At 53.0% G+C, this 13,607-nt stretch overlaps 1 protein-coding gene across 6 annotated transcripts in view; it reads right to left on the reverse strand.

Moving 5' to 3' along the window:
• The window catches only part of HEMK1 (HemK methyltransferase family member 1), a 34,640-nt gene that overhangs the window by 4,151 nt on the left and 16,882 nt on the right, over positions 1-13,607 (reverse strand). For 2 of the 6 annotated variants that reach the window (XM_060161738.1, XM_060161733.1), the window contains exons 11-12: positions 8,761-8,863; positions 2,362-2,495 (exon numbers count right to left, since the gene is read on the reverse strand). In XM_060161738.1, the coding sequence (XP_060017721.1) occupies positions 8,770-8,863 (94 nt within the window). In that variant the 3' untranslated portion in view covers positions 2,362-2,495; positions 8,761-8,769. Of the gene's footprint in view, positions 1-2,357; positions 2,496-8,760; positions 8,864-8,899; positions 12,198-13,607 lie in introns of those variants that run through there. The other 4 variants (XM_060161739.1, XM_060161735.1, XM_060161736.1 and 1 more) reach the window with 3 other exon arrangements.

The following is a 13,607-nucleotide window of genomic DNA, read 5'->3' on the forward strand; positions in this document are numbered from 1 at the left end:
CCACTAGGCCATTCAGGTTTCTCTTGTCAGTCAATGAGAGGTCTTGCTGGGAGGCTTCACCCGTGATCACCGAATGTCCTAACACGCCCTGAACCATCGGGGGTCTCTGCACCTGGGCCCAGCTTCTAATCTGCCAACTGAGCAAATCTTGCTGGATCAAGGGCAAACATGGGTCTGAACAGGTCTGGGGACATGGCCAGGCTGGCTCCACTCTCAGATGGGAACCCTCCCACCCAGCACAGCTCCACAGTGAAACAGAGGAGCCAAGAGCCTGAAATAAGTCCTAATCAAGAAGGCAAGAGGATTCTGGGACCTCACAAAGGCCCTCTTTCTTCAGGAGAAGTGGAGCCTGCACAGGCCTGGGCAGACCTTTCATACCAACCTGTTAGACCAGTTTTAATATAAAGCAGGTTGGAGCTTTGCCAGAAATTCAACAGCCTCTCCTGGTGAAGGTGTCCTCCCCACGCCAACTGCAGGGTATGGGCCCCCTCCCCAGCTTAGGCAGGCTGCACAGCCACCACCCAAGGAGCCATTCCAATGGTCACTCTGGGGCAGCAGGCTGGGGCTCCCACATCTGATACTTAAGACAGGAGGTCCCTGGAGGTTTACTCCTGGCTATCTTTTCCCTCCAACCCTGGTTTTACCCCTACCTCCCCTCCAGTCTGGATTACGTGCTGTACACTTGGTTTGGGGGGGGCTGTTTCCCTCAACCTCACTGAACCTCATAAGATTCCTTAGCTATGAAATGGGGAGAGTGACAGCAGGTCTCTCAGAGGGGACATGGGGGGCCCAGGAGGATTTATAAGTTGATACTGAGGAGAGCCTGAGGGTTCAACATGGCAGCTGCTGCAGCTGTCACTGTAACTATTCCTTGTCCCTTGTTTTAATCCCATTTGAGAGGTGGGCAGGGCAGGGTTTTTTTTTTTTAGGCTGCATCGGGTCTTAATTGCAGCATGTGGGATCATCATTGTGGCATGCGGGCTCTTCGTTGCAGCTCACAGGCTTCTCTCTAGTTGTGGCGCGCAGGCTCCAGGGCACGTGGGCTGTGTATTTGTGGCATGCAGGCTCCAGAGTGCGTGGGCTGTGTAGTTGCGGCACGTGGGCTCTCTAGTTGAGGCGCACAGGCTCAGTAGTTGTGGCATGTGGGCTTAGTTGCCCCATGGCACGTGGGATCTTAGTTCCCCCACCAGGGATCAAACCCGCATCCCATGCATTGGAAGGCGAATTCTCTACCACTGGACCACCAGGGAAGTCCCCGAACAGGTGTTGATGTCCCCTGAGGTCCCCATGGGAGCTACAGGGGAGCTGGCTGGAACTCCCTGGAGCTATAAGCAGCCTCTCACCCCACCAGCTTTGATGCTGCCCTGCCAGCCCAGCCCTCCACCTTCAGGCATCATTTGCCAACCAAGGCCTTGGGTTCCAGTCGTGGTGAATAGACCCTTTGTCTGGTCTCTGCATGGGCTGGTGGAGGCTAGACCAGCCTAACCTTCTAGCAACTTCCCTTGCAGCTCCAGTAGAGACTAGGCCATCTGCTACCCTTGTCCACACCTGGAGGATGGGTCTCCCTCAGGCCTGTTACTTTCCACGCCCTCGGTGGTCTATGCCCTCAGAGGTGAGTCACAGGTGAGGGAGGTGAGCTGGGTAGCACCTCTGGGTCTGTCCCATTTCAAAGCTGCAAGCCTGAGACCCAGAGAGTCAGGCTAGCTTGTCCACAGTCACCCAAAGAGGAAGTGGCCATACAGGGCTGGAGCCCAGGGCTTTGAATCCCAGGTCAGGGCCTGTCCCCCTCACCCTAGAACTCTTGAACTTGAGTCTGCGGCCTTCTGACTAGGAACATGGACAGCCTGGTTCAAGGCCCTCCAGACTCCCCCTGTCCAGACCTGGACTCTTCACTGTCCCCTAGACATGCCTCCACTCTCCCCCCATCATGCCTCCACAACCCCCACATGCACCCCCCACCTGTTGATCTCCACGTCCGTCTACCTTGCCCCTGGTCCTTCTCAAGCTGCTCTCCTGCTGCTCCCCATGGCTGCCTTGCCCAGATCTAGCCTTACCATCACTCACCAACCTGAATGGACCATCCTGATGGCCTCCTCACTGGCTCCCTCAGCCCTACCACCATCTCCAGAGTGAGGGGCTTGCAAACCCAAACTTGTCCTGCCTTCCTCATTTAGTGATATTCACAGGCTCCCCTCATATCTTGCTTGTGCCTTACCCCAGGCTCCAAGACATGGATTCCCAAACTGCCAACAAGCCATTTCATTCTGCTTCCCTCCAAACAGCCCTCCACATACCAGGATATCATTCATCCTGGAATGTCCTCTTCCTCAGTTGTGCCAGGGCAAACTCTTACTCACCCTTCAAAGTCCAACTCAAATGCTCCTTTTCTGAGAAGTCTTCCTTAGCTTCTCCTGCATTTATTCATGCCTGTGTTGGGCACCCACTGCATCCTAGGGAATCTCCCTGGAGCCTGAGTTTTCCCAGGTCTCTTCAGCCTGGGGAGGAGAAAACATACTTTCCATAACAAATTCAAAACAGCCATTTTTTGACTAAATTTCTCTCTCTCTCACACATACACACCATGCTTCCCCTGAAAGTCTCCTGGGGATGTCTTTGAAGAGGCAAATTAGCCAAGTGGAAAGAACTCAGGCAGAGTTCAAATTTCAGAGCCTCCCAAATCACTGTAGGATCTTAAGCGAATGGTTTAGCTTCTTGGAGCCTCAGTTTCCCCATGTCTTTTTTTTGCTGAGTCACAGGTGAGGTGGGCTCTGGCTCCCTCTTTCCCCAGCCAAGCAGCTGCCTCCTCCACAGCTCCTCCTTGGAGCACAAACAGCCAAGAGCTCTTTTTTTTTTTTTCTTTTTTTTTGTCCACTCCGCATGGCATGTGGTATCTTAGTTCCCTGACCAGGGATCGAACCCACGTCCCCTGCATTGGAAGCGCAGAGTCTTAACCACTGGACTGCCAGGGAAATCCCAGTTTCCCCATCTGTCTAACAGAGATAGTGGAAGTGCCCTGCCACAGGGTGGTTGGAGAGTGGCTATGCCTAGTTTTGGGGGAATACGGGGTGACTAGAAGCTGATGCTCATCTCTGAGCAGGAGATGTGGCAGGCCCAAAGCAGGAGGAGACTTTTTGTGTGGCCAAAGCTTTATGCTCAATGGAAAGGCAGTTGCTTCCATGACTCAGGCCTGGTTGAAGCAGGCAGGGCCCAGAGTGCAAGAAGTGGCCTCTGAGGGCTGAGGGAACTTGGGATGGCCACAACTCCTCCAGGCAGTCCTCTAGGACTGTTTCACTGCACAGTCCCCACTAGGGAGATCCACACTCTGATGGTGTGGCTGGAAGGGGAGTGGCACCCAGCAAATGCTCCCCAGGCACAGCCCTGTTCCAGGGACTCCCCACACCCAGCACCGATGAGCCAGACTGGGCCCTTCCTGTCACCAGAGCCGGGCTCCTCCTCCATCAGAGGTGAGGACTTCACTCATAGTTTGGGTTGGGCCAAAGCTTTGTTTTTAAAAGTGCTTCTCGCCTCTCAGCCTTCTCCTAAGAAGCACTTCTCCCCTCCCCACCCCCACCAGCCCTACTTCTGAGCAACATCAATGTGTGTGTGTGTGTGTATGTGTGTGTGTGTGTTGACCTTTCCACTTGGCCAACATTCCTTTGTATTTCTCAGCTCCTTTGGGTAGATGGCCATGGTAGGAGGAGTTGTTAGGAGAGCAGGTTCTCAGGAAACCTTTTCTCCAAAACCATAGAAACATGGAGCCCAAGGAAACACTAGAAAATGCAGGCTTATCCAGAAGGAGATGGGTTTCCGGAGCAGTTAGAGGAGTGTGGGTAAGAGAAAAAGAGAGCTCTAATGCCAGTGTGAGTGCCTGCGGGGTCTGGCCTCTGGGCATCCTTGCAAGGTCAGTGTTGTCAGCCTGGCATCTAGTGGGCAGGCTGAGCTTAGGCAGGCAAAGCTGGGTGACCCTGGGCAGATTGCTTTATCTCCCTGAGCCATACATGTCTTAAAGTAGACCAAAGTCCTGGGTTTGCTGTCAGTGCGATCAGCTCATACTCTCTCTACCCCAGAGGTGCTCAGACTGGGTCTCTATAGCCCTTTTTCTCTTCAGAGCCAGCAGGTGCCTGAATGCGGAGCTGTGGGCTTTGGGGCAGTAGCACCTGCTCTTAGCACCCGGACAGTCACCCCCTTTCTCCTCTGGGTCTCAGTGGATGAACTGGGGCATGCTAGGCTCCAGGAGTATCCCTGGGCCTCACAGAGGGCAGAGAACTAGAGGGCAGAAAAGGCGTGGAATGGGCACCCCCCACCCCCACCCTGGGTGAGGTGTTTTTGCTGGAATCGCAGCAGCTGTGGCTAGAGGCCTCTTCCCAGGAAGAAAGAGCAGAGCGCCTCTTCCAAGAACTCGGAGGAGGCCTGCAGGCAGGGGAGGGGTAGCGGGGAGTTAATTTTAAACCAAACAGCCTTCAACGCTTCTCAGGAACTGGTTGCTCAACATGATCTGGCAGCTCCCAGACGGGCGGGCAGGCCTGGTGCCAGCTCAGAGGTGGCAGGGGTGGAGGACACGCCCCAGAGTGGGAGGCCCAGTGACCTTGAAGGAAGTTAGGCCCTGTCCTTGCCCATGAATCAGGGCCTGTCACCCCCAACCCCCACCCACCTTGCTGAGGGTGTTGGATGGGGTGACTTCCTCCATCATAATCAGGCAAGGTGAAATTATAAGATTAATAATACAGGTGTCATGTCCTTCCAAGGACCAATTGTCCCATCCCCCCTTCACTGCTCAGAACCTGCCACTTCTGTCCCCTGGCCTATACCTCTGGAGGTTATCTGATGAAGGCCTGCTCTGGGGCCAGAGTAAGGCTTGTGCCATTTGCCTATGAGATGGGACCCTGGGACGGGGGTCAGGGGATCGAGGATGGAGTGTAGCAAGCTGAGCCCAAGTTCTGGGTCCAAGGGGTGAGCCTCCTGTGTGTGCAGGGAGGCTGTGAGCTGAACTCACTGGGCCTACCCCGCCCCCTAGCTGACTGGGAGTCAAAGTGCCTTCACACACATTGACCTCCTGTCCCCCGACCCTAGTGTGGCCACCCTCTCCAGGCTGACAGCCTAGGCCCACCTCCCAGCGTCCGGACTCTACAGAGGACCCCGCCCAGGGCACTCCCTCCTTCATTCCCTCTGCCAGCTGCCCAATGAGACCCCAGCAGCCTGGGTGGGGCGAGGCCTATGTTCTAGGAAAGGATCCTGAGCAAGTGCTGCCAGGAGCCGCAGTTCTTGGAATCGGCACTGCAGAGCGAGGGGACGCTTCCTGGAACCCGCTGGCCACTCCACAGAGAGAGGCTCACAGGAGGGGCAGTGACCTAGGTGAGGGGGAGGGGGTGCTGAGGCCACAGCTGGGATCCTTGCCTCCAGGAAGCCCTCCCTGACTGTGGGTGCCTCCTTAGACTCCCCTCTCTCAGCACTGAGTCTGCAGGGTCCCTCTAAGGGCTCTGCCAGGACAGGCTCAGGTCTGGCACAACCTCTGCGGTACCCAGCATCCAGCCCAGGGATAGGCACCGAGGGGACAACCAGAAACAACAGGGAAAAAGCGGGCGTGCGTGCCTGGGAGGAGGGGCAATAGGCGGGTGAGGGGGCACAGGTGAAAGTGGGATGTTAGGTGCAAGTGTACTGCCCAGGCTGGTGAGCAGTGAGGGCTACGAAGGCTAAGGGGAAGGAGGAGGGCGAGCAAGGTGGGATCAGCAGTGGCAGGCCCTGCTCACTGAGTCCCTTGCTGATGAATGGGAAACCTCTGGCCAGGACTTCTGTCTCTCCTTCAGGCCAGTCTTTCCCTAGAGGGTCTTTCCCCTCAGATCCCTGTCCCACAGCTGGGGTACAGGTCCCAGCCTCAGCATCAGGCCACCTGGTATGGTCCTAGCACCAGTGCCCAGCTGTGCAGTCTTGAGCACACATCTGGCCTGTGGAGACTCAGTTTCCCTACTTAGAGGATGAAGAGGAGAAGCTGCAGGGCCCCCAGGACGGCTGTGCAGGTTGTGACCTGGTTCTGGGACTGGATTGGGACCTAGTCACACTTTGAGGGAGTAGCCATGAGTGTTCCCATCACAGGGTCCTGGGGACAGCAGGGGTCTTGAAGGGGTGCTGGGGGGCATGTCTAGACAGGCACAGAGGGGAAGTAAGGGCCTCCCTCTCTAGCTGGGTGACCTTGGGGCAGTCTTTTAACCACTCAGGACCTGTTTGCCCTCAGAAGAATGGAGAACGCTCCCTGGCTAAGGCTGGACAGAGGTGTGGGCAGGGATTTGCCTCTCCCCTCATGCCCTCAGGTCACTCCTTGGCTCTCACTGAGCACAGCTCCAAGCCTGCTACCCACCCCCCCCGACATGTCACAGAGATGGGGCCCCCAGCCCATCCTCCAGAGGCCAGTCCTGGGGTTGAGAAGGGCTGAGACTCAGTGCCCAGGCGGGGGCTGTGAGGCAGGGTTGTGACAGAGAGGCCCTTTGACCCCTGCAGGAAGATGGTGGGGCACCCTAGGGACATAGTTCACCATTACGCTTGCGCTTTGGAGTGCTGGTTCTCTGGGGCTACCTGAGGCAGCTGGCAGCGTAGTGCTGCATTCTCCACCACTTAGCAGCCCTGGCGCCTGCACCCAGGTCAGGCTGGCCTTGACTGGGAAGATACCATGGGAGGACTGGACCTGGAACCACCCGACCTGAGTGGGAAGAGCTGCTAGGTGGCACATAGTGGGTTTGCAGAGGACACTGGTGCCCTGCTCTATATAGGTGGCTCCAGAGCCAGGCACTCTGCATGACTTGAGCCAGTCATGACTTCTTACCTTACAGAATCCTGGTGAGGAGTAAATATGTTTGGTGATTTTTCTCCTTGGGGTCTCCTCCCTGGTCCCAATCCACCCCTCTGGCTCCCCCTTGACCATAGGCCCAAGTAGACAAGAGCCCCAGAAGCACTCTTTCTTTGGCCCTTATTGCAACAGGAAGAACTATGGACACATCTGCTCTTCCCACTGGAGCACAGGCCCTGACATTTGCAGTGCTCCGGGCAAAAGGACAAATGGAGGCCCACACTACAGAATCTAAATATTTAAAATCATAAGTCAAGCTACAAACTGCTAATAAAACACGTGCTATCCTCCTACTCAACAAGTAAACTTTCAAAACAATAAAAAATCTGTAAATCTGTGGTTTTTGTATGTCTGAAAGTCATAAAAATATCAGAAAGTCAGATATCAAAGATGATTCAATTTAATGAGTATTGCTTATGTTCAGGTGTTCACTGATACCAAGTGAGTAAGAAGATAAAGACATGCCTAATTCATAAGGTATTATATACTTATTCTGTAACATTCACTGTTCTTGCTTTAATTCCAGTAAAACTATTGATTATGTTGTTATAGTCAAGATTTTCACATAATTACTATTCTATTGGCAATGATTTAAAAGACTAAAATAAAATATTATATTCAAAGAGCACAAAAATATGAATTAAATTTAAAATATTAGAAATTGGAAGTATTTAAAATACATTCCAAAAAGTTATTTTTTAAATAATCAAAATTAGTAAAATTAAAAGGCAAAATACAAACTATAAGTTATAAGGAACTGATATAAAAATTTAAGTCAAAAAGATTTAAACTAAAATGTTATTCAACTTTTTGAAATTTTTATTAACTGTTAAATATTTTTATAGAAAGAAACCTTCCCAATTCGTGTTCAAATCCCCTGTGAACTCTAAAGCTGGTTCACAGCCTCCCTCCATTTCCTTGGGGTCTGAATGGTGTCATCACGAGTGGGTGTTGGGTTTGTCTCACATTGTGCCACCGCTGAGTGTCAAATCCCCAGTGATGGTGATGCCCATGTGTTCTTTAGTCCATTTATTGTGAATTGATCATTTGTGTGCTTGTGATACATTCTAAATAACAGCCTCCAAGCAGCTTAGAAGAGAGTGGTGACAGACCAGGCACAATTTCCAATAAATGATATTGATCCAATATCAATCCAATAATTGATATTGATTTGGGAAAAAAAATGAAGTCCAATGTCTACCTCACACAGGGAAATCTCAATAATTCTAGATGGACTAAATATTTAAACATGAAAAAATGACACCCTAAGAGTCTTTTAGAGCACCTCCCTAAGAGTCACAACAGTATCGATTCTGGGTAAGGAAACTTCTTCCTTCATGTGGCTCCCCTGCATTACTTGCAGGACAGGTCTGGAGAAATGAGAGCCACACCAGAAATCCATTACTGCCCATTTAGTGTCATCTTCCCAGTCTTGGAGGGTTTCCCCCAGAGGCAGGCTCAGGGACAAGGATCCAAACACAAACAGCTTATTTCAGAGGTGATGTCAAGAAGCACCAGTAGAGGATAGGGAGGCAATTTTTCCTGGTTGTCTCCCATTTCTGTACACTTGCTGGTAGAGGCACTGACTGCCCTTGTTCCAAACAATACTTTCAAGGGTGATTATTCCAGTGAACAGCCTTAGAAGACAGAGATAGCATCTCCCTCCAGGGAAAAAGGCAGATTTATTGTCCAGTATAATAAAGATAATATCTGCCTCTGGAGTGAAGGGTGGGCAGGTTTGTTTATAGTCTATTATAAAAGATTTGGGTTCCCTGATCTCAGGGTTCCTCTCCTGTCAACCCACTGCATGCACAGGCATCATCTGGCCCTTATTGGGTCACTCTGCAGGAATTGGGGTTCAGGGAAGTGGTACAAGAAAATGCTGATACTCTGTCTACTGTTACTGTAGAAAGTAAACTGACCTTTGTTTCTCAAGCAGGAATCTGTGTCTTCTGCCAACATCCTCGGGAATATGACAACTTGTTAGCTTGTGAGTTGGGTGAAATCTCAGAGCCTTCCCAGTTCCTGACATAGAGGACAGGGGAAGTGAGACAGGGAAGGAAAGGAAGCCGAAGCAGGTGTGTTAATGAGTGTGCTCTCTCTGTGGGCAACTGAGGTCAGTCCTCGGTTGAGAGATAGTGTAGAACGCACATCAGGGTTGTCCTACCCGAGAGGTAAGGAAGCTGGCATGTGTATCCACCAACTCCCACTATTCACTGGCTTAGGGCTGCTCCAGGGGGTGAACTCCCTGCCTATTTCACCTACCAAGCTGGCCTTTGCCATAGAGAAAGCCTCAAGCTGAGCACTGTAACTGCTGTGTGGAAACCTGAGTGGGAAGGGATATGCCCCATGCAAGCGGGGCCTTATCTGAATACCGCCCACGGCCAGTGCCTGGCACAGTGCCGAGCAGTGATCAAATGCATGCCACATGGGCCAAGGATAAGGACCTGTTTACTTGCCTCTGTCCTCCACTAGGCTATGAACTCCTTATGGGCAGTGTCTGTCAATTTTTCCTTCATACTCTAGCACCAAGGGTAGGCCTGACAATTAATCTTAGGCTCCCAGTTAGGGGTGTAGGGGAGTGAGGGGATAGCCAGGCAGTGATGGGGCTCACTGCCTCATGGGGCAAAGGCAGACTCCCTGCCCACCTCCTGAGACCAAGTGGAAGGGAAGAACTCTGGAAAGGAGCAGACAGCTCTGTCCAGGGCCATTTAATGAAAGGGCGGCACCCAACAAATCTGAAGCTTCTCTACTCTTTGTTCAACCCCCACCCTCCAACCCACCAAACACAGGCCTAGCCCCCAGTTGAGGGGTACTCAGGGTGTGGGGGAATAAACAAAAGCTGGAATGGTAAACTCCAAGGGATCAATCTTGCCTAGAGTACAGTGCTCTAGGCTTCTGGGCCTTCAGGGAAGGAGCAGAGTTGGGGGCAGATGGTGAGCCCTAGCAGAGGTGCGGTTTCCTCTCCTAGCTCCAGGGCCCACCCCAGTGCCTGGCAAAGTCTGGAGGGCTGGGCTGGCCTGAGTGTGGCTTTCACTGTCTCAGCCTCAAAGGACCCTTCACACCCAGCCTAGGGCTCTAGGGGTCAATTTTATGTTTAGTAGGTGGGTGCAAAATGGGTGGGAGTGAGGGGGACAGAGGCTGAGGGAGGCTAGAGGCAGGGGAAAGTTCCAGGGGGTCAAAGAAGGTATAGAAACCATTTAAACAGAATTTGGAAGTTTGGATTTTATTTGCAGAATCAGAGAGAGATAGACAGAGATTGATTGAGAGAGGGCATTCCAGGCAGCTAGGACAGCCCAAGCAAAGGTGTAGTGTGGGGGAAATTCCTAGGAATGGCAAGGCTTGGGAGGACCCTGTGGTTGGTCCCTAGGTGGGTTTTCTGGGAGAATCAACCCAGAGTTTGATGCAGTGTGGTCATCAGGGATTGCCAAGCCCCAAATGCCAGGCCAGAAAGGTCAGGGATGTGGACAGGTGCCCAGGTCTGGCCCATTCCCCTCCCAGATCTCCCCTAACTTGCTGTGCTACCCTGGGCAAGTCATGGGCCCTCTCTGGGCTTCAGGTTTCTTTTCCATGAAATGGGGGCACGGTACTCAAGCTCCCATGGGCTCCCATAACTCAGAGACAGTAGCTGGGCCTCCAAGACAGGGTGATACCTCATAAGAACCTCAGTCGCCCCTTCTCCAAGTATGGAAGGCAGCCTCGGCCCTCAGCAACCTGGGGCCTCTCACAGAGGCCACACACACAAGGTCCTGAACTGGTTCCCAGAGCCTGGAGCTCCCCCATCCAATGGAAGCCCTGCGTGGACACACCTGTCATCATGGACATGGACCCACATGCTCAAGTCCCACACCTGTGCACATGCACATATCTATGGGTACCTGTGTAGGGGTGTGCAGGTCTCTATGATGGGCATGTGTGATGTGGCCTGCCTCCCTACTGCTGACCAGAGCAAGCCTAAGGACCCAGCCAGTCATGAGGGGCCTGTCAGGATTCATCCATGTCCAAATCCATGAGTTCCTCAAGGACAGGGCCCCATCTGAACCACCCTACCTGGCTTACAGTTGGTGCTCAGTGCTTGCAGGTGAACAGTGGGGCTGGGGATGGGGGAGAGACAGGACACTAAGGACCTCAGTCACCCATTCTCCAAACTTGGGAGGTAGCTTCAGGCCTCAGCAAGTCTGGGTCCCTCACAGATATTGGCAGGAAAAGAGGACTTGTCCAGATGCTGTGTCCTCACACGACTTTGAATTCCACCCCACCCAGATGGCCCCAAAGGAGGCAGAGGTGCTGTGCTCTTGGCTATGACTCAGCGGAAGGAAGACAGGAAGGGGGGTTGGTGGTGCTGGGGCCCTAGGGTTTTGCTTCTCATTTCTCTCTTCCTAAAGTATAGCAAGTTCCCAGAAATGAAGGTACAGAAACCCCAGGCTCTCAGGGGCACTGGGTTCCCCAGTCCTCCCACCCCTGGAGATCCCACATAGGGCCTGGGGAAGCCCCTAGTCCCTGTCCCCTCCTTGGGACATTCTTCCCTGCCCCAGAACCAGGGACTGAGTGGAAAGTCCACACCAGAGCCAGGAGGGAGTCGTGGACTCCTGAGACTTTTCAGAAGTATGTGCCCCAGATTCACTTGCTGAGACAGATGCTGAATGAGAGGAGGCACTGGAACCTCCTGGACAGGTAGGGGTGGAGCAGTCAGGGTGGGCTTCCCAGGAGAGACAGAGGCTGCCCTCACCAAGAACCTGAGTGAAGGCATCCTCAGATGCCCCACGTGAGTTCCTTCTTTCTCCTTGCCCTCCCTTCCCGTCCTCCTTTCCTTTTTTTCCCCCTCTTTCCCTCTTTCGTTCATATTTTTAACTATTGGAAAAAGCCCAGTTTTAAAAAGCACACACACACTCAAATGGGCACAACACCAAACTATGATACGTTAGAATCCTACCCATGTGTCCAGAGACCCAGGTTTGGGCTGAGCTGGACATGAGCCTTCTCCTGCTGCCCCTGCAAATGAAAGAGACTGCAAGGGGCCCTTCAGAAACATGCTACCATTTGTAACCACTTATCTGTGAGAATCACTTGGTGGGGTCATTTGGTCCTGTGCCACCAAAACCAAACACTGAAAAGACACTGAACGCTGAGGCTGACATAAGACTACAACTCCCATCCTAGCCCCCAGTTCAAACGTCAGTGCTCATCGCTGTTCACCTTGATGGACTTAATGCTAAGAAAGTGTTGAGAATTTGAACTTATAAAATACATTTATGTTTAAAATGATGCTTTTATCTTTTAAAAACTACATAGTTGAGTTCCACGTGAAACTTGGTTTGAAAGAACAAACTCTACAGCTCTAGGGCTCTGGGCAGGAGGGCTGGGCAGAATGACAAGAGACAGAGGATTTCTGTGCAAGCAGAGAGAGTGGGGAGCCCTGGTCAGTTCTTGAGCTGTGGGAATGCCTTCAAGAAGGGTTTTAGGCACATCCACCTGCACCCTGTCCCAGAACCTCCCAGGCCTGGGGACCTGAAACGTTCCGCCTGATATGGCAGGCTTTACACTTCCTTATGCTGCGAGGGGACTCACTTTCCTCACCCACCTGTCAGCAGGGAACCAGAGTCTGGGTGTCTGTCAGTCCCACCCCACATCCGGAGTACATCAGAGCCTCCTTTCAGCAGCAGCCACTTTCACTGCCCTCCCCTCCCCCATGCGCTCCTCTGCTGTGGGGTTTGAAAGTTTGGCACCAGGGGCAGCTGGGAGGGGAGGAAGCTCACTCCACATCTGGTGCTTTCTGTTTGACTCACCACTTTCCTCTTTGCCCTGGAAGCCCATGTCAGCCCTGGGGGCACCCCAGCTGGGTATCCGGGCCCCGGGCTGCAGCTGGCCTCTGTGGCCTGCTCACTCCCCTTCCAGCTGGGATGTCAGAGGACTGGGTTCAAAGCCCAGCATGGCTACTTCCTGCTTGTGTGATGTTGCACCGGTTAAGTCTCAGTTGCTTCATCTGTCTAGTGGGCCAAGGAAGGCTCCCCTCATGTGCAGACAGAGGATTTATGATAAAGTGTGTGCAGCACGGGGCACCATTACACATGGAGATGCCCAGTTACTGTTGTTGACAGAGCTCAGGCCTGGGAGGGTGGTCTTCACAATTCCATCTAAAGGGCTGCCTCTAGGTTATGTCCCCACATGGTCACATTTGGATCTCCAGACACCCCTGCCCACTGCCCCTGACACTGCCTATGGGATGGCCTGAGGGCACCCCACTCTCTCAAGCTGTCTGTCCCTAGTACCCCAGTGCCCAGTTCAGGGTGGCTCCAGGGCCCCCAGGTTCCAGTCAGAGCCCTGGGCCCTATCGTGGTCCTGGCCACCCCCCACCCTACATCCAATCCCTCAGCAATGGATGTGAGTTGGTTCTCTTCCAGAAGGCCTGTTGCTATATGCCATTGCTATAGCCCCTAGCGGCCTCTAGATCCTGGCCCAGTTGCAGCCTCCTGCCCCAGTCCCCTCTTCCTGGCAGCTAGAGAATATCCTCAATGCCTACCTGACCCTGTAACTCACCCTGAGACCCTTAAATTAGGCTCTGGTACCCAGAAATGCATTCAGAGCTCATCCAAAGGCACCCACCACCACCTCACCACAACATAGTCCTCTCCACGTGCCTTCAGGCATCCAGGCTTTTGCCCGGACTGTCCTCACTCTGGGCCTGCTCTATCCCTGTCCTGCACCCTACCCTCTTCAAGCCAGGTGTGATGACCAAGGCCTCAGGCCCTGGGTCATTAGGCTTGCACTG

The sequence above is a fragment of the Lagenorhynchus albirostris genome, chromosome 10 (genome assembly GCF_949774975.1).
Source record: "Lagenorhynchus albirostris chromosome 10, mLagAlb1.1, whole genome shotgun sequence".
Taxonomy (NCBI): domain Eukaryota; kingdom Metazoa; phylum Chordata; class Mammalia; order Artiodactyla; family Delphinidae; genus Lagenorhynchus; species Lagenorhynchus albirostris.